At 28.8% G+C, this 25,414-nt stretch overlaps 4 protein-coding genes and 1 pseudogene across 5 annotated transcripts; all 5 read right to left on the reverse strand.

Moving 5' to 3' along the window:
- Positions 1-1,043: 1,043 nt before the first annotated feature.
- Positions 1,044-4,588, reverse strand: LOC107926507 (probable protein phosphatase 2C 42). The gene is made up of 4 exons (XM_016857375.2): positions 3,764-4,588; positions 2,641-3,011; positions 1,807-2,043; positions 1,044-1,478 (listed from the first exon to the last, which is right to left on the reverse strand). Exons 1-4 carry the CDS (start codon positions 4,095-4,097, stop codon positions 1,263-1,265), a joined length of 1,158 nt encoding a protein of 385 aa, XP_016712864.2. The 5' UTR covers positions 4,098-4,588; the 3' UTR covers positions 1,044-1,262.
- A 6,441-nt stretch (positions 4,589-11,029) lies between these two features.
- On the reverse strand, positions 11,030-12,390 carry LOC107926447 (putative ubiquitin-conjugating enzyme E2 38; annotated as a pseudogene).
- A 2,476-nt stretch (positions 12,391-14,866) lies between these two features.
- On the reverse strand, positions 14,867-20,188 carry LOC121206405 (GDSL esterase/lipase At4g16230). Of its 2 annotated transcripts, XM_041077320.1 has the most exons (5): positions 19,075-20,188; positions 17,978-18,108; positions 17,426-17,476; positions 16,211-16,463; positions 14,867-15,318 (listed from the first exon to the last, which is right to left on the reverse strand). In XM_041077320.1, exons 1-5 carry the CDS (start codon positions 19,382-19,384, stop codon positions 15,074-15,076), a joined length of 990 nt encoding a protein of 329 aa, XP_040933254.1. In that variant the 5' UTR covers positions 19,385-20,188; the 3' UTR covers positions 14,867-15,073. The 2 variants fall into 2 exon arrangements, with proteins under 2 accessions (XP_040933254.1, XP_040933255.1); XM_041077321.1 differs by lacking the exon at positions 17,426-17,476 and having other exon boundaries at positions 19,075-20,185.
- An 848-nt stretch (positions 20,189-21,036) lies between these two features.
- On the reverse strand, positions 21,037-21,465 carry LOC121206062 (glycine-rich cell wall structural protein). The gene has a single exon (XM_041076249.1). The coding sequence runs from the start codon at positions 21,463-21,465 to the stop codon at positions 21,037-21,039; it is 429 nt and encodes a 142-aa protein (XP_040932183.1).
- A 1,984-nt stretch (positions 21,466-23,449) lies between these two features.
- On the reverse strand, positions 23,450-24,028 carry LOC107926377 (glycine-rich cell wall structural protein). The gene has a single exon (XM_041076250.1). It carries the CDS (start codon positions 24,026-24,028, stop codon positions 23,450-23,452), a length of 579 nt encoding a protein of 192 aa, XP_040932184.1.
- Between the last annotated feature and the right edge of the window lie 1,386 nt (positions 24,029-25,414).

The raw sequence follows: 25,414 nt of genomic DNA on the forward strand, positions 1-25,414 counted from the left end.
CGATATAATTTTTATATTTGTTAATGCATATTTTATATAAATTTAAAAAACGTGTTTAGTTGATTGAGTCTTAGTTTAATTGGTATGAATATTGTTGTCAATTTAGAAATACGTGAATTCGAGTTTACTGAGGTGCGTTATTCTCTAATTTACGAATTGAAGAGGAGTTTTGAGTAGTTCTAGATATTATAAAAGAAAAATCTTGTTTAAATTATTATAATTTTTTTAAAAAGATGTGACTAGTACGTGATATTTTTTTTTGTGATCATTTTTTTAAATCATTGATCGGTCAACTTTTAATTTGAATTTTAGAGTTGTTTTTAAAATATTATATATTATTAAATTTTCAATTTTTAAAAAAAGAAATTTAAGAATTTTTCTAGAATATAACTTTGTTACCGGAAAATATATATATCTTTTGAATTTTTTTAATTCTCTAAATATTTAACTAATTTTTTAAATTTCTTTTAAATTTTTAGGAATTTTAAGAATATATATTTTAGAATTTTTAGGAATTAGTATTTCTAAAAATTTCCCTTTCTAATTTTTATATATAATTTTAAAAACTTTCAGGAATTCATTTTTTGAAATATATTATATAGTCTATATATATTTTTAATTTTTATGAATTTGTATATGTATAAATATTCTTTAAATATGTTACATCATCAAATGACATTTATAGAGAAGCGCCAAATGGCGTGTTCTAATTAACTGTTTGTACCATATTGTTAACTTTTAAACTAAAATATTTAGATATAAAAGAAATTTTAATTACGAAAATTAGAAAAAGAAATATATAATTCAAGGCTTAAATCATAAATTACTAATTATATTAAGTCTCGGATTCAAATCACTGACACGGGCAATCTTCTCTTATACCAGCTTTATTGTATGTATATTATTAAAAAGAAACAAATAAGTTCAAATTTTGTTTCAATTTAAACTTACTTGGTTGATTTATATAAAAATAGGAGGGTTATTTAGATCAAATTCCAGGGACCTCTCACCAGAAGTTATCATGAAATGCGATCAAATGCAAATACCACAAGCATTCAATTAGATTATACACTGATGAGTTAACAAAGTTATTGCAGTAAATGTTGGCCAAACTTTTTTTAATCATTTTACAGATGTGAATTCTCTCCCTATAATCAGTATACGAGCCGGAGCATCGGGGAATGGTCGTCTGTTGGTACAGTTTCATGTGTATGTAGGGGGGGAAACCCGGACGAAGTAGAAATCTATTCGGCCATATGAATTTAATTGTGTTCTAATGCACTTCGAATTGACACCGGAGGGCCTTGAACGGCACCTCTGGAGATAAGATCGTGATTAAAGAATAACACAATAACAGTTATATCGTCGTGAAAATGGCGTCGAACCTTTTTGTCGATCTTACGAAGATCCGAATATCTCATTTCTCGTTTTCTCGCTGCTTCTTGTAGGGCAGCCTTGACTAGCCTTTTGGCACTGCCCTGCATTCGTAGAGATACGTGAGCACAGTAATACGACCAGCTGATTGCACGAAACAAAAACCGCAAATGCTAATACACTAAGGGGGAGCTAACAACATGCTGTCAACCAATAACCGATATAAAACAGTTCAAAGACTCGGAAAAAGGGGATAGGTTACAAAAATGATCAGAAACCTGAAGTTCTATATCGACACCAACCAGAAGACACCTATATTGAATTTCAAATTTGGAGGTCATCTAATCCCTAACAGCAAATAGTGCGAAAACACAAGCTTTGATGCGAGAATTTATGTATTCGATGAACATGGAAATAAGGACAAAATCTTACCGCACGTGGATGACTATGGACAATAGCCACAGCTTTTTCGTTGCTCAAGTGTTCCCATAGACCGTCAGAAGCAAATATAAGGAAAGAATCATTTGGGTGGAGAGCATGGGAAATAATAGTTGGATTGGCACTTAATATCGGCATATTCATCGGTTCAGGAAGCCTGAATCTTGCATTAATCGGTTCACTGTTATACTGTGCGTGTTTCATATAAACATCACCTATCGACCTAGAAACCTGCACCACATACAATCACGGGATTAAAGATATGTTCAGTGATTAATGAACAACAGACATAAATGATAAAAGAAATATGACAAATGACACCTAGGCCAAATTTGCCGGTTTCCACAGATAATGAAGCTGAAGCTTTCAAAACACGGGAAAGATTAAAATTGAAGGATGTATACGTGCATTAATATGCGGTAAAAGTACCATGGAGGCCCTTATACTAAGAGCTAAATTATATTTTACCCCTTTTACTAAAAGATGAGGAAATTAATCCCTATTCATTAGTTTAAAGAGCAAATTGATCATTTATATTAAAATTTTCATCAATTTCTATTATTAAAAACTAGTAACTAAACATTTAAACATGACATGCCACATATACTCATTCTGACAAAAAGGATTGATTTTTAACAGTAGAAATAGATAAAATTTTTAACAAGAAGACTAGTTTACTTTTTAATCTAAATTACAGGGATTAATTAACCCATTTTTTGAGTAGAGAGGCAAAATACGATCCAACTCTTAGTACAAGGACCACCATAGTACTTTTACCATTAAGACGCTCAATTTCAGAAGATAAGAAGCAAGTGTTTATATCATAACCTGAATAATGCCCTTTACTCTCCAAACTCCATGCTTGAGAACAACAATTTGCGGATCAGTCGGGTGTAATTCCTTGAGTTCATGTCTAATAGCCTCGATATTAGCATTGTGTTCAGTTGACAACTGCATAGCAGCCATTCCTCCGGTGTTGCCAACTTTCTTGCCGAGCACAACGCGTGAATCACCGAGATTTGCAATAAAAAGTGTTTGCTGATATATTACCCCAACCAGACAGCATGTCCCGACCGTTGCCATATTTGGTCGAGTACTCCATAACTCCGACACAAGGGCCGTAAACCCTTCTTCGGTTTGTCGAAAAGCTCTTTGAATGGTCTCAGCGGTGACAACTCCTTCCGATTCGGCTGTTATGGCTGCATAAACACAAAGCTTAAGAATACCAACAACGCAATGCCGCACTAAGATCTGTCTCTCCCGAAAACTCAAAACTAAAGTTCCATGAAGGCCCTTTTACTAAAAGTCAGATTGCATTTTGGCGTCTATATTTGAAAAATAGGCAAATTAGTCTCTGTATGTTAGCAAGAGGTACACATGACATGCCATGTATCACTGCTTGGTTATTCTGTCAGGTATACTAGTTTTTCAAAATACAAAGGATGAAATTTTTTAAAGAAAGGACCAAGTTACTCTTTAATCTAACGTATAGGGACTAATTTGTCATTTTCTAAATAGAGGGATAAGATGCATTCTAACTCCCAATTCAGGGGCTTCCATACCATTCAACATCATGCATTTCATATAGCCACAGAGATCAACAAATGAACTTAAGACCATTTAAAACTACATTACTCCGATTCTTCGGAATGATCTTCGTAAGACTCTCGAAATATAACCTTATCAGAACTATACAAGTATCTAATAATCACACTCAAGTTCAATTAAATTGTAATCTTATTGGCTACTAAATTTTCTAAATTCAATAAAACCACCAATCAAAAGTCAAATTTCTTTAAAAAATAAAAATAAAATGGATGAAAATTAATACTATACAGTTCACATGTACCGAATAGCAAAACCCTGAAAATCAACAAATGGAAATTGAAATTATTTTTTTTTATAAGTGGAATTGTGGGCAAAAATTTTAGATCCATGAAAAAGGACGGACCTCGAAAGTGGCTGAACAAGTTATCGCAAACATAACGCGCCGCCTCAGGGCCGCCGTGTCCGTCATAGATCCCAACGAAGGTACCAAATTGGCCGGACTCGATCTGGCTTTGGTCCTCGAGCACTTGGTTTGCTTGGATCACGGCCATGGAAAATTCACCGGACCCATATTTCCCTATATCACGAAACCAAAGCAACCCATCTTTACCTTCCCTTGAGCCACCACTACCACCGCCATCGCCGCCGCCAAGGACGCCGTTTGTTTCGTGACTTTCTACTTCATGCCCAAATGGGTTCCAACAAACCGAGAGCAGATTCATTAATCCCTGAAGCATCAGACATCTCTCATTAAAAAAAACCCTCACAAAACCCAAAAGCCCCCTCAAAATCCTAAATCCACCGTATAATCCCCATTTTTTTAAGATTTGATCTAAGCTTTTTTTAAAAATATGAACCCCTTTTTGGTCTTTTTAAATACCCCAAAAATTCCCTAAAACTGAGGAATCAAAGAATGATATGATGATTAATTGCAATTAAAAAACACATTTAAAAATAAAACCCAAAGATCTTTCCAGTTGGGAAGTGAATGGAAGTAGTGGTGGTCGGCGGTGGATGATCGGCGGAGGTGTCGGTGGTCTTGGGTGGTTTTCTTTTTTGGGGTGTTATTTTTCAAGCTCTTTATTGTAGTTTTTTCTTTGTTTTTTTCAGTTTTCTTGTTTATTCATATTTGTAGGCTTCTTTTGTTTTTTCTTTAAAAACCTAACATTTTGAATTCTTAAAGTAAATTTCTATGTTTCTACAGAATCAAATTATTGAAATTTAATCTACTCTGTTCATTCAAATTATTACTAACATGTTTTATTTCTAAAAATGGAGAATAAGAAATACTTAATTATTAAGTTAATGATTTTATTTTACTTTACTTACACTTTGAAGTTACAAGTTTTTTTTTTTTACTAACTTTTTTTTTAATTATAATATTTATATTTCGAAATAAATATTTTCAAACATAACCAACGGCTATAACAACCCAAAATAACCAAGTGAAGACCTAGGAAATTATTTTGGACCGATAGAAGTTAGATTATAATTTTTTTATGAAAATTAAAATTTTATAATTTCTAAATCACAATTTATCATTTTAAAAATAGTCGAAATATAAATTTTATTTTGTACTAATCTATAATTTTTAAAATTTTTAAAGGGTTAAAACTTAATTTTTCTATTTTAAAGGGGTCAAGTTCTTATTAGCTCCTTGAGTGTCGTTTATTGTAAAGAGTGAAACTCAAATTTTTTATCAATTATCAATCCATCTTTAAAGTTTTTAAAATTTTTAATTAAATCCTCTAAAACTTAATGCTAAAATCTACTACTAAACAAATCAAACCGAGACTAAATTCAAAAAAGAATACTTCAAAATCAAACACATTTCGAGCTTTTTCATAAATACCAATAAAAAGAGAGAAACAATGCTTTTGAAACAATAATAAATATTTAATACCAACAATTTGATGCAAATATTTTTAATCATAAATACCAATAAAAAGAGAGAAACAATGCTTTTGAAACAATAATAAATATTTAATACCAACAATTTGATGCAAATATTTTTAAAATTTTTATATTTAAAATTAATTGTTATATTTAGATTTTTTTTTTCTTTACTCAAATTTGCTTTGACTAAGTTTTATTAATATTTATATAATTTTATCATTAAATTCAAATAAATTTTACAATTATTAAATATTAATTCGTGCAAATTTGTTACATCTTTATCTAGAGTATAGTATTGAAATGACGGATTCAATTAATCGAATTAATTAAAATTTTAAAATATTTAACTGTTGATTGAATAATTTTTTGAAAAAATAAATAATTAAATTAAATTAAATTCATTTAATTTGTTCAGTTTTCAATTAACCGAACTAGAATGACAGTTTTTGAGGTTTTGAGTTTTGTTATTGTTAATCTTTAGATATTTCACATTTTATTTCAACTTATTTTTCTTTGTCTTACTATTTATATAATTTGGATTTAACCTTCCTAAGTCCATTGACATTATATATATTATTAATTTTAATTAAGTGGTGGATTCAATTAATTAATCAATTTTAAATCCAATTGAATAATAATTGAAATTTTTTTAAAAATTTAACAGATTTTCGATCGAATTAATTTCAATCATCATTCGATTAATCGAATTAATTCAATTTTAATTTTGGGCTTGCACACAACTAAAATCAATGTTTATGGTATAAGTCTATTAAATTGGACCAAACTATAAGAATATTAAATAGAGCCACCTCTAATTTGGTACTTTTGAGAACGAGTTTTCATCTAATTAAGATACCTAAACATGTCCTAATATAAATTATCAAGGGCTTAACTATAAAATTAACCCTTTAATTATACCAATGTTTTTTACTCAGGTAACTGAAGTTTTTTTTTTTAATTAAAAGTGCTATCAGTTTTGTCTTATATTTTCCTAAAAAGTGTGTAACGTACTATAAAAACATGGCACATGCCATGTTCTTATTAGCTAGTATCATGTATTGGGATAAAATGATATGAAATCGTCAATTTTTACAAAAAAAAAAAACTTTAGGTGAATTTTAGATTTAATTTATATACTTTAATTTGGTCGTTTTCAGTAATTGTAGTTTTTAATTTTTGAAATTCCAATCATGAGCAAATGGTAGCCATTATTTTATTTCCAATATCTCATGTGATAGACATATTATCACATGTGTAATATCATGTCGGTATGTTATTTTTAAGTATTAATCACAAAAAAAAGCCAGTTATAGGATTTAATGAATTTCTTTTATATCATGACTAAATTTTTAAATTCGAAAACTATAAGTATAAAAAATAATAAAATAAAAAAAACACGTACTAAACTTACAACTTTACGCATAGTTAAAAGTATAATTTAACCAAATGAATTTAAATGCTATCAAAATTGAAATATTAAAGCTCAAAATTTTCAAGGACTACAATTGACCCATTCAAAAAGTACATGGACTAAAATGGACGAAACAAAATATAAGGACTAAATTCACTACATAAGCATATTACAGGGACTGATAGTAGAATGTACCATATATATTACGTGCTGGGAAGACTAAACGCGTGCATGCGAGAAGATCTATTCCATTGACACCAAAACGCGTGGGAAACATTCGGCAGGAACGCGGTTTCGTGTGTGTTAATTTTGAGCCGTCCGATTAATATAAAATTTAGCGGTTTGTTTCTCCCATTACAACCCGAATTAATTTAGACTTGAACTCATTTTAACCCTAAACTATCTAAACTCAGAATAATTTAAACATAAATAGACTCAAATAATGATTTAAACTTAAAATAATTTAAATTCAAAATAATTTAAGCTCAAAATATTAAATATGAAGTGATAAAAAATCAAAATAATCTAAATTTATAATGATCAAATTTGAATAACCTAAATCTTAAACGACTCCAGTCTAGAGTTAATTCAAACAGGGAAAAAAAACCATACTCAAAATTAACCAAAACAAAATTAATAGTAAATTAATAGTATTTTAAATGGGAATTAACTCAAACCAAAATTAATCCGATTTATTTAATTAAAAATATAGTCTTATTTGTTAAGATTAAATTTGCCTACAAGCCATGTATGTAATAGTATTGTATATCGATTTTGATCAGTCTCGATTTATATTATTATGTTTGAAGTTGAATAATATATATAAATTCGATATAAATATACTCAAATTCTTTATGTTTTTCAAAAATGTTTAATGAAAATATTCTCCCATTCATATATATATATATATATATATTAAATATGAATATTTTAAGAAATTAAAAAAATTCTAATAGCAGAATCCGGATTAGTTCATATTAAAAATACCCAGTAGAGGATTAAATATAATAGGTAAAAACAGTCCCCTTAAATGTTTATATTGAGTAAATTAGTTCATCTTAAAAATCGAAATAAATTTAATTATTGTCAATTTTGAGAGTGAGCAATTAAATGTAATTAATCACAAAAATTAATGTTTTAAGTCAACTGTAGATAATTTTGATTGATATAATAATAAATTGATCTCTTAATGTTTACATATTCAACCAATTTAGTCTTGATTTTAAAAAATTATCTAAAAAATATATATAAAATTTTTAAATAATAAGTTAATCCTTTTATTTTAATTTTTCCAAATTTTGTCATCGTAACTTATGAAAACTGAGAAGTTAGTACATTTTTTATTGAACACATGATTTGAATTTTTTTTTGTTAATTTGTTTTACATAATTTGTTGAACTATTGATTTCTTACTAATTCCATTTATATGAATTACTGAATTTTTGATTTCTAGGTTAGTGATTTAGCATAAGTTTTATCAGTGTTACTCTTGGACTAATTTTTCCGTTTTCGTAAAATAAACCAAATTCTAATAAACTAAAGTAGAGGGACTGACGTCTAAATTTTCATAAAGTAGAAGGATAATAGTCAAATTATACCTTCTTTGGTAGTTTACCTTCATAATTCACGTGACCTACAAAACTCAGAAGCATGTGTTTTTCATACATAATGTACGTACCTTGGGTGTAATTATAACATGGTTCTCAAACAATGATTCACATTCTAAATTAGTCCTCGAACTTTGAAATATTCTAATTAAATTCTCAAAACATCATATCATTATATCAATTAAGTGAACAAATCGACACGTCACCATCAAAGGATCCGACAGGAACTTTACCGTCTCGATAAACACATGAGGTCTCAAAATAATGCTCAAATGGTTTTTTCATCGGGAACAACACTTGGATTGAGAGCGAGACCTAGAGGATCGCCAATTTTTTGGGGCACCACTGCTCGGTCGACCCTCTATCGTACGAGGTGCTCAACGAGCTCAAATATTACGTTCTAGTAACCACATAGTAAATTCAAAATATTACCAAATAAATAAATTAAGAAGTAGAATAATGTGGATTAAAACTGACCAATTATACTAAAATTCACATATGTCAACAATATATGATGGGATTTAAAAATCTATATGTATAATAACGTATGACATGTCTCCAAGAATACATATCTTCAGTGTAAAAGGATGTGTGTAATATATGACTATGTAGTTTTTTTCTGTCAAATATATCATTTATAAAATACGAGGACTAAATTTCAATAAATTAAAGGGACTGACTTCCTTAATATTGATAAATAAAGGGATGGAATTTAAAATTAAACCTCTTTCTTGGCAATTTAGGGCAATGTTCTTGTGACCTTTATAGTTCACGTGACCTTCAAAACTCAGAAGCATGTATCACATGGGGTAGCCGCAAAAAAACAACCTCCATTAGTTTAAAAATTGGGGTTAATTCCGTAAGACATCCTCAAATTATGGTTAAAATTTTAAATTGGTTCCCAAACTTTATTTTAACGGAACAAATTTGAAGTACATGAATCAAATTATAAACACCTATGCATTTACTGCAGATACAATTTAAATATGGTGTATTTATAACCCTCATAAATTTTGTTGGCATTTTTTGTTACTTTTAACATATCAGATTCAAACATTCATGCGATAGCTTTATACATATTTATAATTTGATCCACGTACTTCAAATATGCTTCATGTCAAGTCCGAACTGACATTTAACAACTAAATTAATAGAAGAATCTAATTGATACAGTACCGATACTTTGATAACTCAATTATAATGATTTAAAGTTTAGAAACTAATTTAGATTCCAAACAATTTTTTAAGGATATTAGGTGCAATTAACCCTAAAAATTAATGTCAATAAGTTTGATATTCAAGTCTATTTGCAATATTTTCTCTGTGAGTTCCAAGTTCTTTTGTGGAAAAAGTGCCTTATAATTAAGGTTAATTACTTTTGAAGTATAAGGACAAATAGTTAATAATGAAGAGGTGAATTTTTAAAGTAAGTGGACTAAAATGGTAAATAATAACACCAAGTAGGACCTTATCTGATCAGCACACAGTAAGTAGGCTTTATTTATGAAAGTCCTAAAAGTTGTTGTTTTTAGCTAAATAACAAAACAACTTGTTGGGTGTTTCTGCCTTCTTTTTATTGAAAATTTTTCAAATTTTAAGGCATTGCTGAACTGTGCGTCACCGTCACCGTTGTCCTAAAAGAGGGATTTCTTTTTTCCGATTAAATTTTTTAAAGTCGATATTGGTTTCTTTTAATAACGTTTAAAGTTATGTTACTACTTTATATTATGTACTTATTGGAGAGGAAAAAAAAAGTGAAAGTATTATGAAAGTTTTTTACATAAAAAATTAGACTATATTTTACTTATTTACTAAAAAATAACAATAAAAGTAAATGGAACTTTTAATGGAAAAGACCAATTTTAATATATATTGGAAAAAACATTTAAATAAATTTTTAATGTTAAACTTTGGGATATTTTGGATGGAATAATTCTTTTACAAAGACGATAGAGTGATAGGGTACTGATCCAATCTGATAGTATAAAGGTGGTTAAAGCAATTTAGAAAGGGGTTTCAGATGTTTCGAATTCTACTTTGATCAGGAAGATCATTTAGACCTTACAACGTATAAGACATATCTTAAAGGAGAGAATTAGTTGCAGACTATATAGCTAATATGATATCTGATAGGGAGGTTGATGTGTTAGTTTTTGTTGAAATTCCTACATAACTTTCAGCAGTTTTATAATCTGATACAACTAATGACTTTTGTGATCTTAGTAATTTAAATTATTATTATTTTATTACTGCTCTCAATTAAACCTATTTAAAGAGTAGGGTTTTTAAAAACATATTTTCTATCGATTTCACCTAAATATATTTATTCAAGAGTAGAAATTTCTATTAAATTTTAATGATACTTTATGTATAAACATTATTATGGAATAATTTTGTGGGTCCATGAAATTTAATGATACTAACTTTAATTTTTTTCTATTTTTAAATTTGTATGATTTTATAAGAAGTTGCTGGTAAACTATTTTTAGGATCGGATTGGTTAAAGCAGGGGTTCTACCTAAAATAGAAAATTATGCTTCTAGCCCATGATGTTTTATAAAATTTAAGTATATAAATGTCAAATTTATAATTTGACCCTAAAAAATTAAAATTTTTAATTTAATCTTGCTAAAAACTATAATTATTTATATTAATACAATAATAAAATTGCGTTTGCACTCCCATAAAAATATATAATTTACTTAATCTCGACCCAAATTTTTTTTTTGACTTTGCTCTGAGGGATGAATTCGAATTCACCAATAAGAATTTTTGAGTTGGAATTAAAATTAAAAAAGAAAAACTAAATTTCACATCAAAATGCATAAACTCCACAAGAGAGATTAACCAAGCTTAGTACTGCAAAATAATAAAACTAAAATCCAAGTGTAAAAAGATTATACCATTTTTGCCTACCAGTTCTTTCATCTAAGCTGTCATGGCTTCCCAAAACCTTTTTAGTTTTCCGATAATACCATTCGCCGGCTTTCCGTCTCCGTCATCCTCCAACTTCTCCGGCAAGTTCTTCATCGAAGCACCAATGCGATTAAAAGCTTTATAAAGCTCAGGGTAAAGCTCATTCATGGAATCCTTAAATTTCTTCGACACATTAACTTTCTTCTTCTTCGACCCAACCGGAGCATCACCGTCGAATAACCCGACCCGAACCCGGCCGTTCCGATAAGCAACACAAGCTTTCAATATAACACTCGCATGGTCTCTAAAATGCGCGGCGATAAAACCCTCGAAATTCCTCGCCGGTTTTTTCATCAAATACAGCATCGTTTTACAAGACAAAGCGAAAACATCGGCGTTGTAAGATTCCCAAGACCACGCCGGTTTAATCCCCGGTTCATTGTAATACGGTTTCTCGTTAAGAACCAGTCCTTGTAACGAAAGCAAGACTTGTAAAATCGTCGATTTATCGGGACACCACCGTTCAGTCCCTTTACCGCCCCAAGTGTTCAATAAGCTTAAACAAACGTACCCACTATTGTACAAATTAGGGTTTAATCTCAAACCAAAAGAACGGTAATATACTTTGGGTGGATTGTTGGGGTAATCGGAAGGGAACTGTAAATCGAAGAAGAAAAGCCCATTGTGATACGGTGTTTTTGAAGCTCCAATAATGGCGGCTCTTAAAAGATCAATCCTCCCTTCATAAACCCTAACGAAAATTGATGCTGGTAAGTTTTTTCTAAGATTTCCCATTCTTTCATGATCCTTTTCATGGTGTTCCTGTTATTGATCATCATCGTTCCATGGCTGTTGCTCTTTTGGTTCGGCTTGGATTGATGATAATAATAATGATCTGAATAATCAACAACGCAATCGAATTGCTTGAACTTATTAACACCAACTTGCTCGTGCCCTGCAATTATGAACATGAAGAACATGCATATGATTTTAACCAAAATTTCTTCATAAAAAAAAACCCTGAGTTTTAAGAGTGGAATGAATTGAAAGAGGTACCTAAAGCCATTTAGTTTTCAATGGCGTCAATGCCAACGACAGCGGCAGCGGCAGAGTGATACAGAGAGGTAAGAGTGAAGATAATAACTCAAAATCTCTCTTTCATGACTGAAAAAAGAAAATAATTTTTTTTCAATAGGGTAAGTTTAGGGTTTTCAAGAGTTTTAATAGAAGTTAATTTCTATGGTTAGATATAATTATTATTTTTATATATATGGAATTTAAAGTATATATGAAAATTGGAAAATTTTCGAATTGAAAAAAAAATTGTGTTTATGGTTATTATTTGATATTTGGGTAAACTATACGCAAGATCATTAAACTTTCAGTAAATTTATGTTTTGGAAATTAAATTTAAAAAAGTTACAAAATAATCACTGATTTATTTGAATGTTTTTATTTAAATCATTAAACTATTAAAATAGTTGTTGTATGGCTTTATTTATTTGTTTGCACCAATCGAAAATTTTCCTTTTGCTTCTTTCCTATCAATTAGATTTTTTTTTTAATAAAACAACTTTGAAAGTAACGAGTTTACAAATTAAAATCCAAACAACTTTTTTCAATCTCCGAAACTGAAAGTTAGATTGAGTTCAATCTAATGTATGTTTTTCTACTAGCCGATAGGTGTTAGTCTACCATATCAATCATTAAATCGTCGCTTAGAGTTCGCTAATTGGACTGTTTAAAAAAAAACTTAACAGACTAGTGACTTAAATAAATACTTTTAGATAGTTCAATAACTTAAATGAATATTTCCAAATAGTTTTCAGTGACCATTTTGTAACTTTTTGAAGTTAAATGACTAAAATATAAATTTATTAATAGTTTAATAAACTAATAAAATTCATTCTACCTATAATTTAATTATATTTAATAATTTAAATCTTTAGGTTAATTACAGAAAATAAAATTCTATTATTTTATTAAATATAAACATGTAAATTACGTCTAATAGCATAGTTGATACGTTGACAAGGATAAGTTTATTTTAATTATTATATCTAATTTTATTTTTTATTAAAAAATAATTTTATATTTAAGAATATTATCTACTTTACCTTCAAATATTTATCCCAAGTTTTAAAGTATATAGTTAATTATTTTTAATTATTTAGTTAAATTTATAATCTATTGATTCAAATCTCTATCGCAAAACATATTAGAATTTATCTTCCCTTTTGAATTTAATTAATTTTAAAAAGTTTTAACTCGATTGACATGAGCAGAGGCATAGCCACGGGGTTGGCATGGGCCCCGGCCTCCCTAAAATGTAAGGCCCTTAATTTTTTTTTTAAATTTTAAATTAGTAAAGGTAAAATTTCACTTTGGCCCCCTTAAAATTATAAAAATTCGATTTAATTCTTTAAAAATTATAAAAATATAAACTATAAAAAATTAAAATTTCATCCGGCCCTTCCTAAAAAAATTTATTGTCTTCGCCCCTGGACATGAGTATTATTGTCAATGTAAGAGGATATAAGTTCGAGTGGGCTGAAGTGCATTATCGTCCTATTTATGGGTTGGGGAGGGGCTATAGGTAGTTTTAAACATTGTATCAAAACGAATATAATCAGAACTTACAATGAAATTGTTGAAAGAAAAACTAAATTAAAAAAATTCGTAATGAATTTTGAATTCTTTCTCAAACTAAAGATTGATTATATTTTTTTATTATTATTTAGAATTTGATAAATACTTTCAAAATCTTATTATCCTACGTATTTAAAAAAATAAATTTAATTTCTAGATTAGAAATTAATTTTAAAAATAAGCTTATAAACAACCATTCCTCTTTCAAATTTTTTGAGCTTTTTATTTTATTTTAGGGTAAACTATCAAAATAGTCACTTTTATTTTCTTTAAGTTACATTTTAGTCACTTATGTTTGAAATGTTACGTTTAAGTCACTTACGCTAACATGTCGTAACATTTTAGTTACTGAGCCGTTAGTTGTCGTTAACAATGTAACGGTAAGATGACGTGACACGTTAAATCACCATTTCAAAAAAAAAAATTTAGGTTAAATTATACAATCGGTCCCTATATTTTTTTTGTTTTAAGCACTTTTTTTCTTTTATATTCTTTTAACTTTCCCTTCTTCTTTTTTTCATTCTCTTTTGCTTCTCCCTCTATTTTTCTCCCTTCTCCATCTCTTTTAACGTAAAAGAAAATAATTTCTCAAAACGAATTGTATAATTTAACCTAAAATTTTCATTTGAAATGATGATTTAACGTGCCACGTCAGCTTACTGTTACACCGTTAATGATAATTAACACTCAGTGGCTAAAATGTTACAAGAAAATAACATGAGTGACCAAAACGTAATATTTCAAATATAAGTGACTAAAATGTAATCTGAAGGAAACAAAAGTGACTATTTTGATAGTTTACCCTTTATTTTATTTGAATTTATTATTCGATATATTATTTTTCCTTGCTTGAACTTTTATTTTTTAATGGATATATATGTATATATTTAAATAAGCATCTCTCTTAACGGAAAGGCTGCTACGACCTTTCTTCTATTATTTAAAAAATTTCAAAAATAGGATCTATAAGCAATCATCTATATTAAATTATTAATACGTGGAAACTTATAACATTTCAAACATAATTATAACAAATTAAAAAAATTAATATACATAATGTGAAATATATGACTATCAGAGCACTAATAGCTGGAAATTAATGGCACAAAGCAAACATATGTAGGACTAAAGTATGATTTAGAGATTAAAATTGGCTACTTCTAAATCATTTGAATGGTGAGGATTAGTGTTGAAAATTAATGGGTGAAAAAAAAAATAGATTGGATTTTAAACCCTAATCATCGGGATGAACAGTTGAAGAATACACTAATTGTCGGATGTTCATCGGGGACATGAACTTCAGGCCTCCGTCCATCATGTGGCTCGCTACGATCACATTACTGATTTCTGTCAAATGGAATGCATCCCAAAATACATATTTGGTTCGATTTGAACAAATTTTGGATAATGAAAAGCATGGGAGTAGACCTCCATGAACTCCGACTTTGTGACAACATGCATCGTCCGCGTTTTCAAATCCTGTGGAAAAACAAAATAAAACAAGATTTCATATTTCACTGTCGGATATGAATATTTGCTGAGGATGAATATGTTTAATTCTTTTTAATAATGGAATCGAGATTTATCAGTTCTCAATTAATTCAAACTTGAATCAACTTAATCATAAAATTCAACAACTTGAATTGACTCTAACCCGAAGCTAACTTCAACCTAAAACAATCCAAACTAGAAATTATTCAAACTTATAATGTTTATACTCAGAAAACTCAAACGTCAAAATTAAATGACCTTAACTCAAAATAAACTAGATCTAAAAATTTTAAACCCAAAATAATTTATTCCAAATTTACTTGACTCTAATTCACATATGTATTTGAATTCCAAAAGGATTGCACCCATGTACTCATATGTGAATTTATAATATATACATTATTTTTTAGAAAAATCTCAATAACATAAATGCCATATATTCAATCAGTGGTGAATTCTGGGGCTGGTAGGAACTCGACTCTCTTTAAAATGGAAAAAAATTTATTTAGGTTTTTTTTTTCTTTTTGTAGTTTATAAAATTTAAATTTAGTAATGGTAAAATCGTACTTTAGCCTCTAAAAGGATAAAATTTTGATTTAATCTTTTAAGATTTATAAAAATATAGGCTATTAAAATGGTAAGATTTATAAAGATACAATTGAATTCTGACTTCCCAAAAATATTTTCAGACTTTACCCTTGATACTCGTACCGTTTATGTTATTCACACTTGAATTTTTAAGGTATACATATGAAATTGTGCTCTCTTTATTTTTTCACATCTTTATATTTAATTAGTGTGAGTTTCAAATATGAATATTTTCAAAAAAATAAATAAATAAAGAGTTAAGAGTAATATAAAGATAATGCGATATACGCACCATAAGATCCATAATTCTGGAGGATATCTTTAAGCATTGCATGAATATCTGCATAAACAAAGGTTGAAGCAGTGAGATTGGCAGTAAGATCCGTAAGTAGCCTCTTCAATCTTTTGTTGTATGAACTGATATCCTCGTTAAACGAAGCAATGCAGCCTTTGGCATTTGGATTTTTGTCTCTTTCAAAAGGTGTGCACCCAAATCTTGGAATATTTGTCACAATAATTTTTCTAGCTTCCAAATAATAAAGTTTCTGCATAATTTAAAAAAAAAATCATTAAGATTTTCTAATATATATATTAAATTTGTTGAGGATTTCACTCTTTAGGAGAAGTTTGTGTAGTATTGTTCGATTGAAACTAATGGATTCCTCAACACTTCTAGTATTGTTTTCGGTAAAATTTTTGTCTTATTACTTTGTCGATAACTCATGTCTTTAAAGAGAGAGCAATTTCATAAAGTGGAACAATGCCATATATGTATGTATGGTATAAAGGTTTCAATTGGGTTAAATCACTATTTAGAGTTTAAATTTGGTAACTATTCTTATTTCGGGGCCTAAATTTTTTTTGTTCAAGTTAGGCCTTAAACTTGGTAATCATTCTCACATTGGGGCTTGAATTAGGCAATTGTTTCTATATTAGGGTTTTCAAAGAAATATCAGGGACTAACTTGAACCAAATAAAAATTTTAAACCCCAACGTGAGAACGATTGTTAAGTTCAAGGCATAACTTGGAAAAAAAGTTCAAACCCTAATATAGGAATAGTTGCCAAGTTGATGCTCCAAAAAGTGATTTAACTGATTCAAATCTCAACAAGCACAAATATGAGGTTTTTTTAGTGACTGAGTCACTCCTATTCTATGAACCAATATCATCGCCTTCTCAGGCACTCGGATACTTGGTAGAGTCAGAAAACAAAACCATATCAAGAACAATAACGATTCATTCAGAGATCCGTCAATTCTCAATGAATAATACTTAACAACTTATTCTAATAGAATCGATTTCCCTTCAATACAATTGAAATAAATTTTTTAAGATAATAATATTTACTCTAAGTTGAGATTCAAATTTCGAACTTAAAAGCTATCCATTGGATATCGTTTCTTTCCCCAAAAAGAAATCATTTGAACCAGTAACAACGATGAACAATGATTGATGTTTAAGCAGCCTTTTAGTCTCACGTCTGCCTATTATTGAGACAATTCTTGCCTTAGTTTCCTCGAAGTTACTGATTTGTTCATCTAAGCTAATACGACCACCCTGTAATTAAAAAAAAAAATCATTGTTATCGAATTAGATCTTATAGCAACTTTTTGCATCAAATTTTCAAGGTTAAATAATGCTATTAGTCCCTATGATATATGTAAATTGTGAATTTAGTTTATGCACTTTAATTTGGTAATTTCTAGTCTATACAGGCTGTATTTTTTGAATTTTTAAATTTTAATTCTGATCTCAATATAGATATTAAATTTATTAAGTTAAATTTTATTATTTTTAAAATATTATATATGTAACAAATATATTATCAAATGTAAAATGACATATCAACTTATTATTTTCACATAATAATACTCACAAAAAATCATACTACAGCTATCATTTGAATCAATAATGAAATTTTAAAATTCAAAAAATGCAATGACTAAAATTGACTAAATTAAAGTATAATGACTAAATTAATAATTTAAATATAATTCAATGACTACTAGTAGAATTTGACCATGGTATTAAGCGTTTTCAGAAGGAAAAATATGTTACCCAGATTAATCCAGTGTCGTTCAAAATTCCAGAACCAGAAGATGCGTAATTGACACCTCTTAAAACGGCGTCGCCTGCGGTATTAGGAGCCAAATATGGAGGCCTGAAATCTTTGGCACCCAAACGCTGTTCTGCCACAAACAAAATTGAAACAAAAAAAAATTCTCAATCTAATTCGTATCCTCTTATGAGATATTATCCGCTTCGGCTCGAAAGTTTCACAGTTCCGTCTCATAAGTATAGTCGTAAGTTTCTCTCTCTCTCTATATATATTAGATCTATCAAATGAACTGGTAGAATTTGCCTTGGAATAGTTGAATTCGGATTTTAAAATTTTCCTATCATTTTTTGTTTTGGTCTTTGAGTTTTTTCGGTCGAATTATCTTGAGTGGATTAATTTTTTGCTCGGGCTTTTTAAAGTTTGGGTATTTTTTATTCAAATTTTTTTTAAATTCTAGTCATTCAGGATTGACAATCAGGATTTCAAATAATGGTGAATTGAGAAATTTTTGTAGTGAGAACCAAAATTTAATTATAATTTTTTTATAGATTAATATATAAGTTTATCTTATATTAATTTATAATTTCATTTTTAGGAGGACTAAATTGTAATTTTATTATATATCAATTTACTTATTTTTATTTATAAGAGGACTGAATTGATTTTGGGGGCACAAAGTACAATTTTACTATATATTAATTTATAGTTTCTTTATTTATAAAATGACTTAAATAAATATTTTTCATTTTTGAGCCAAGACCCTTGCATGCTCCTTTTAGATTTGCCTCTGATTTCAAGTCGAGCCATCTTATGTGTTAAGATTATTTTAGAGTTGAAATAAATTTTTTGAGTTGGGTTAGGCTTGTTTTGGTTATTGCCATTTAATACTCAAATTGGATTGGGCCAAAATGGATTTAATTTAATTACATAAAATTTTTTAAGTATGGATAAAAACGGATAATTATTCATATATATATTGTACACTTCAAGTTTTCTAATTGTATTCTGTTATTTCAGTTTCAATCACGATAAACATCACACCATAAAAAATATATTTATCATAAAAAAAAAAGTTATTGAAGAAGAAGAAACTTGCCTAAGATATCAATTACCGTTCTACCGTTAGTGAATCTCCCAGAGAGACAGTTCTTGCAAAAGTCTATTCCATTTGGAAACATTGCCTTGGCTAATGTGTTGATGTAATTGTTGTTTCCGACATCAACTATGGAATCTCCGAATATGAAGATCGTCGGAATCTTCTCAGCTGACATACTATTGAACAAAAAGAAGATTAAAGATGCTGAAATTCGAAACATAACTCGGGGAATTCCAAAAACATGTTCGACCATTTGATCCAAATTAATGTCGGACTCTGTGAAATCATCAATGTTTATGCATTGTTTCATTGCCTAAGAAAATTAAACGCATGATTGACCAAACATCTTTTGTAGTTAAAGCTACTTCGCTTTTTCTGAAAGCATAGCTAAAGCAACTTAGCTTAAGGTTAGTTATGGGTAGTTTTTTAAAGGAATATTAATCTTTGTATTATGTTTAAGGGGTAGATTTAGTTTCTATATTTTAATTTAATTATTTTTATGTAATATATTTTTTTCAATTTTAAAATTTTAAAATTTATTAATTATTTTACAAATATAAATTCTAAATCCTCACCTTCAAACCTTAAATAACCCTAAACCCTAAAAAATAATTAAACCCTCATCCTTAAACTCTTATCCAATCCTAAATCCTAATAATAATTCAACACTAGCCCTTAAACTTTGATTCCTAACCCTAAAAAGTAATTTAACCTAAACTTTAAATTTTAATTCCTAATATCATCTAAAAAGTAAGTAAACATTAAATACTAAATCTTAAACCCCTAATCCTTTAAACATGTACGATTTAAAAGGCCAACACTATTATCAAGCAACTTCTCTTTTTCTTTTTCTTTTTTTTTATGCATTAAAAGGAGGATCCACTTACACAAATGCATAATTTTTTGTACAATTAATATTTTAACGATTCAACCTTTGAGTTTATTGATATAATTGTACTTGTCATGCATGAAAAATTTTAAATTAATCCGATATCTTTATATGAAACAAATTTGGCGTGCAAACTCTATATGAGTAGCATACAAAATATGACGGCTAAATCATTAAAATATTAATGGTAAATTTTCGAATTGATCCAATATCTCTATATGAAACAAATTTAACGTACATACTCTATATGAATAAAATATGAAATCTGATGGTTAAATTATTAAAATATTAATAGTAAAAAAATAAAAAATTATGAAACCACAACTTTGATTCTAGAATGGTATTTAAGAGTTTTAACAATTATTTTGATAAGTTTAAGGTTTAGGGTAAGATTCTTTCCCTTTTAAATTGATCCTACTAAATTTTTTCATAGGATAATAGGATTTAAATTTATATTTTGTAAATGATTGGTGAGAGCTCTATCCTGTGGCGAAGTTAGACTATGGTAGAGGTTCCGGTCCTCTTTAAAATAAAAAAAATATTATTTAGGTTTTTTTATAGTTTATAAAATTTTAAATTAATAATGGTAAATGGTAAAATTATACTTTGACCCTCTTAAAAAAATAACAATTCGATTTAATCATTTAAAAATTATAAACATATAGGCTATAAAAATGATAAAAGTTATTTAAATATTGAACATATAATTTTCATATTAAATATATATAATAATTAGTATACAAAATATTTTAAATTTCAAACAATAAAATGAATAAAAAAATTATTGACAAGATTGTAAATATATATGGTACCCAACAAGCAAAAATTATTGAACTGATTTAAATTTAATATTGAATTCTAACTATTTACAAAATTCGCATTTTCTTAACAATACCAAAACACTAATAAAAATAGGAAAACAAAAATTTAATTAATATTTAGTATAAAAGTTTAGTAACTAAAAAGCATTTTGCTGCTGTTTTTTTCTTTTTATTTTGCTAACTATTAATGCTATGCTTGCTACTAATGCGGATAATTTTCATGGTTGCAACAAATATTATCACATTTTGGAATTAAAATCCTCCTCCAATTCTTCCACCGCCGCCGCCACCAACACTAAACCCACCACTTACACTACCTACAAATTTTCCACCAGCACTAGCTCTTCCACCTGCACCTCCTCCAGCTCCTCCACCTACGCCTCCTCTAGCACCACCACCACCACTACCACCAGCACCAGCACCTCTACTAGCTCCACCTCGAGCACTAGCACTAGCACCACCACCACCACTAATCCCTCCTCCAAAACCACCTCCAAAACCGCTGCCGCCGCCAAATCCTCCTTTGGCTCCCCCACCCCCACTAAAACCACCAAAAGTAAGCTCTCTCCTAGCACCACCATCCAAATCCTCCTCAAACTTTCGACACTCACCTATCCCTAAAACAAACACAAACATCAATGCAAGCACTCTCAATCTCTTGGAAATCATTTTTCCGACCATTTTCCAAAAAAAAAAAAAGTAAAACACTCTCAACTTTCAAATCCATCTGTTTGGTACAAAACTCTTAATCTATGCTTATATATTATATTTTATACTATAAAAAGGTTTCCCATGTCAAAAGGTGTTGCTTTTTTTCCTTCACAATTTTCTTGGATTTGAATTAGTCTTTGTCTAAGTTTTAGATTTAGCTTGGCGTCAATTAACCCTTTAATTAGACATGAAATTAAGTTCGGACACTTGGCTAGAATGTGAAGTAGCATGCCATGAAAAACCCAATATAAATTACATGTTACATAGATTAATGCATATGCACTAGCAAGTTTTATTATTATATCTGCTTACATTTTTATAGTTTTTAAAAGGATTAAATTAAAATTTTAGCATTTTTTAAAAATTAAACTATAAATTTAACTTAAGATTTTAAAAATTTAAGGGATTTAAACAACAATTTCTCATTTTAGAGCGTCAAACCCTTGTCTCCTCCTCCCTTCTCCCCTGTGCACCGGATGTGTTAGGCAAAAGATAAATAAAACACAAATAAACAAAGCGTAAGTTACACTAGTAGTCATACAACAATTAGTATTTTTTTTTAGTCACCTAACCAAGAAAGTTATAAAATGATCACCTAACTATTTGATTTTTTCTTTTTTGGTCGCTCAACTATAAAAAGTTACGAATTGGTCACTCAATTATTAGTAAAAAAAAATTTGATCACCCAACTATAAAAAATTACAAAATGGTCATCCAACTATTCAATTTTGTCTTTTTTTGACATCAGTTGGCTAATGTTATTAGCTTTTAAAATTGTCACAATAACAACTTTAACTCACAACATTTATACATTGTGTCAATTTAGTTTTGCTTATAAATAAATCTAACTCTCAACATTTCACATTGTGTAATTTAGTCCTTTCTGCAATCTTGCTTTTCTTTGTAAAAATATTGGTTTTGAGGTTTTCAAAATTTTTACAAAAGTTTTATCGCTTACTCTTTTTTTTTTTTCAGTTTTACTTTATTTTTAGTTTTTCAAAATTAATGGTTAAATTAATGGTTTTAATAATTGAAGGACCTAATTGATATAAAATTGATAATATAGGGATGTAATTAAAATATTTTAAAATTTAAAAACTAATTTAAAATAAAAGTGATAGTTTGAATATGTATAGTGCAATTAACTATATAAATAATAATATAAAAATAGTTTCAAGAAAATTTTAAGTATATTTTGAACAATAATATAATATTTGAAGTTAAGTCAATTTGGATAACGTGAAACAAAAAATTATGGTTCATGAATACTTTTATTTAGAATTCTTCCTTGTTGTTATTAGTTTTTTTAAGATTAATTTCATTATAGGTTTTTATCATGTGTTTTTTTTATACAATGTTTAAAACTACTCATAGTCTCTACTTAACTCTTAAATAGAAAAATAATGCGCTTCAGTGCACTTGAACCTACGTACAACAATGTGATACTAATTGAGTTAAAACTCAATTGAATTTTTTTTCTTATTTTTCATATGATCATCATGAGCATGATCTATTTAATTCATTAAAATCGAAATCAACCAATAAAAATTGAAGTGTTGAATTAAAAGTAAGTTAATGAACATATAATTTTCATATTAATTAGTATACAATGTGTATTTTGTTGTTAAAGTAAAATATTTTAAATTTCAAAAAGTAAAAATTATTGAGAATCAACCATTATTGAATTGATTTGAATTATAATTAATAGAAAACAAGTACATGCTGTTGGGTAAATAAATCCTAGTAATAAAGGCAGAAAAACAAAAACGTGGTTAATAGAATCCAAGAAGCATTTTGCAGCTTTTGTTTGGGTAGAATTAACCAGCATTAAGCTTAATTTCCACCTTTTTTTTAATTACTAATACTAAAACATTACCATATATGCTTACTAGCATGCCGCGGATCATATGGATAATTTGCATGGTTGGCACCATGTACCATGCACATTTTAACATTAAAATCCTCCTCCAATTCCTCCACCAGCACCACCACCACCACCGAATCCACCACCTCCACCTCCACCTACACCTCCTCCAACTCCACCACCCGCACCGCCTCCAATTCCTCCTCCTCCACCAGCTCCTCCTCCAACTCCACCACCTGCACCACCCCCACCACCAAGCCCTCCTCCAAGACCGCCACCTGCTCCAGCACCACCACCAGCTCCACCTCCTAAACCGGCACCGCCACCAAGCCCTCCTCCAGCACCCCCACCTCCACCGGCTCCTCCTCCTAAACCACCACCAAGCCCTCCTCCAGCACCACCACCACCTCCTAAACCGGCACCCCCGCCAAGCCCTCCTCCAGCACCACCACCTAATCCACCCCCACCGCCGCCACCAAGCCCTCCTCCTGCACCCCCACCAGCTCCACCTCCTAAACCACCACCAAGCCCTCCTCCAGCACCAGCACCACCACCAAAACCACCACCCAAATTCTCCTTCTCAAACTTTCTACACTCAGCTATCCCTATGGCAAACACAAACATCAATGCAAACACTCCTAATCTCTTGGAAATCAATTTCCCGGCCATTTTCCAAGAAGATAAAAAGTAAAACACTCAAATCTTAATTTCGATAAATGTTGAGCATATGAACTTAGCAAACAACCTCCTATATATACACATATATCATAAATGCAGGCAGTTGATTAGTTGAAGATGTTTAGATTTGCAAGCAAATATGCAAATATATTCCATAATGTATATCTACGTTTAACCTAATGGCTCAATTTTCAAATATCTTTGAAAAAAAATTTATTACATCATTTGGTATTCGGGTTTTATATTTTTTTAACGTGAATATTTGAGTTTTCTTTTCAATGTAATACATGTATTTTTATTAAAGAAATACGTTTTGGTACTAACAGTAAACCATGTTAATTTTTACAGTTTAATTTAATTTTTAGGGTTGATATGATTAATATCATAATTAATTAATAATATTAGCAATTAATTTTTATCAAATAAATCCTAAAATCAAAAAAAAAAAATCACACCTATTAATAACAAATTCATAATTAACACTTAATTATTTTATTATTTATATCATGAAAATTCAAAATTAATAACATTAGTAATTATATTTCATCAAATCAATCCTAAAATATGGATTAATATTAAAAAATTAATACAATCACTTTTTAAGTATCTAAATATTTTACTTTTATTAAATATAAAAATATATATATACCGAAAATTTTTAAAATTCAAGTATAAAATGATGCATTAAATATAAAAAGAAAAACCCTAATTTGGACGGTGACATAGCAATTAATATAGTCTCGTCTTCTCAACTACCTCTAGCCTTGGCTAATTTCGCTGACGCTTGCCAGAGCTAGGCCAGCACCCTAAAAAATCTAGACGACTGATTGTACTCTCTGCCGATATATATTTATAATCATTTAAATTGGGATTTAAATTATGATCATAAACGCGTTTTTTTGTTATTATATTGCGTTTGTATTGTAATAAACATAGTTACGATCAATTTTGGTGAATACGTTATTTAAATTAACCATGATTAGTATCTTTAATATTTATGTCTCTAGTAGAGGATATTAAGAATTTAAAGAAATTTAAGCTCAAAACATGAGTTAATTTTAAATATTGTTATTAATGTAAAAAAATGTGAGTTTAAATATGTTACAGTGTATTATCTTTTTATTTATCAGTTAGAGAGAGACTATAAAAAATTTTAAGTATCGTGTCAAAAAAAAATATGATTAAAATCTATAATAAAATTACTCATACTTGAGTTAGGATTAGGAGTAGATGTAAAAAACCATGCAAGAGTCTTGACTCTCTAATTAAAATGAAAAGAAAATTTGTACTTTGATGTCTCTCAAAATTAATAATTTAATTTTACGTTTTTTTAATATAAAAATTCTTATTTTAGCTTACAAAATTTTTTAATAATCG

Source organism: Gossypium hirsutum, chromosome A09 (assembly GCF_007990345.1).
Source record: "Gossypium hirsutum isolate 1008001.06 chromosome A09, Gossypium_hirsutum_v2.1, whole genome shotgun sequence".
NCBI lineage: Eukaryota > Viridiplantae > Streptophyta > Magnoliopsida > Malvales > Malvaceae > Gossypium > Gossypium hirsutum.

What these genes read in the sequence shown, in the direction of transcription:
- LOC107926507 (XM_016857375.2), bottom strand. Translation starts at nt 4,097, where the DNA reads ATGCTTCAGGGATTAATGAATCTGCTCTCGGTTTGTTGGAACCCATTT. An exon ending in CTTGTTCAGCCACTTTCGAG is followed by an intron (nt 3,012 to 3,763) that starts GTCCGTCCTTTT and finishes GTGTTTATGCAG; the next exon opens with CCATAACAGCCGAATCGGAA. An exon ending in GAGTAAAGGGCATTATTCAG is followed by an intron (nt 2,044 to 2,640) that starts GTTATGATATAA and finishes TATGTGGTGCAG; the next exon opens with GTTTCTAGGTCGATAGGTGA.
- LOC121206405 (XM_041077320.1), bottom strand. Translation starts at nt 19,384, where the DNA reads ATGAAACAATGCATAAACATTGATGATTTCACAGAGTCCGACATTAAT. An exon ending in AACGGTAATTGATATCTTAG is followed by an intron (nt 18,109 to 19,074) that starts GCAAGTTTCTTC and finishes TGTTTGTGGCAG; the next exon opens with AACAGCGTTTGGGTGCCAAA. An exon ending in CCAGAATTATGGATCTTATG is followed by an intron (nt 15,319 to 16,210) that starts GTGCGTATATCG and finishes GTTTTTCCACAG; the next exon opens with GATTTGAAAACGCGGACGAT.
- LOC121206062 (XM_041076249.1), bottom strand. Translation starts at nt 21,465, where the DNA reads ATGGTCGGAAAAATGATTTCCAAGAGATTGAGAGTGCTTGCATTGATG.
- LOC107926377 (XM_041076250.1), bottom strand. Translation starts at nt 24,028, where the DNA reads ATGGCCGGGAAATTGATTTCCAAGAGATTAGGAGTGTTTGCATTGATG.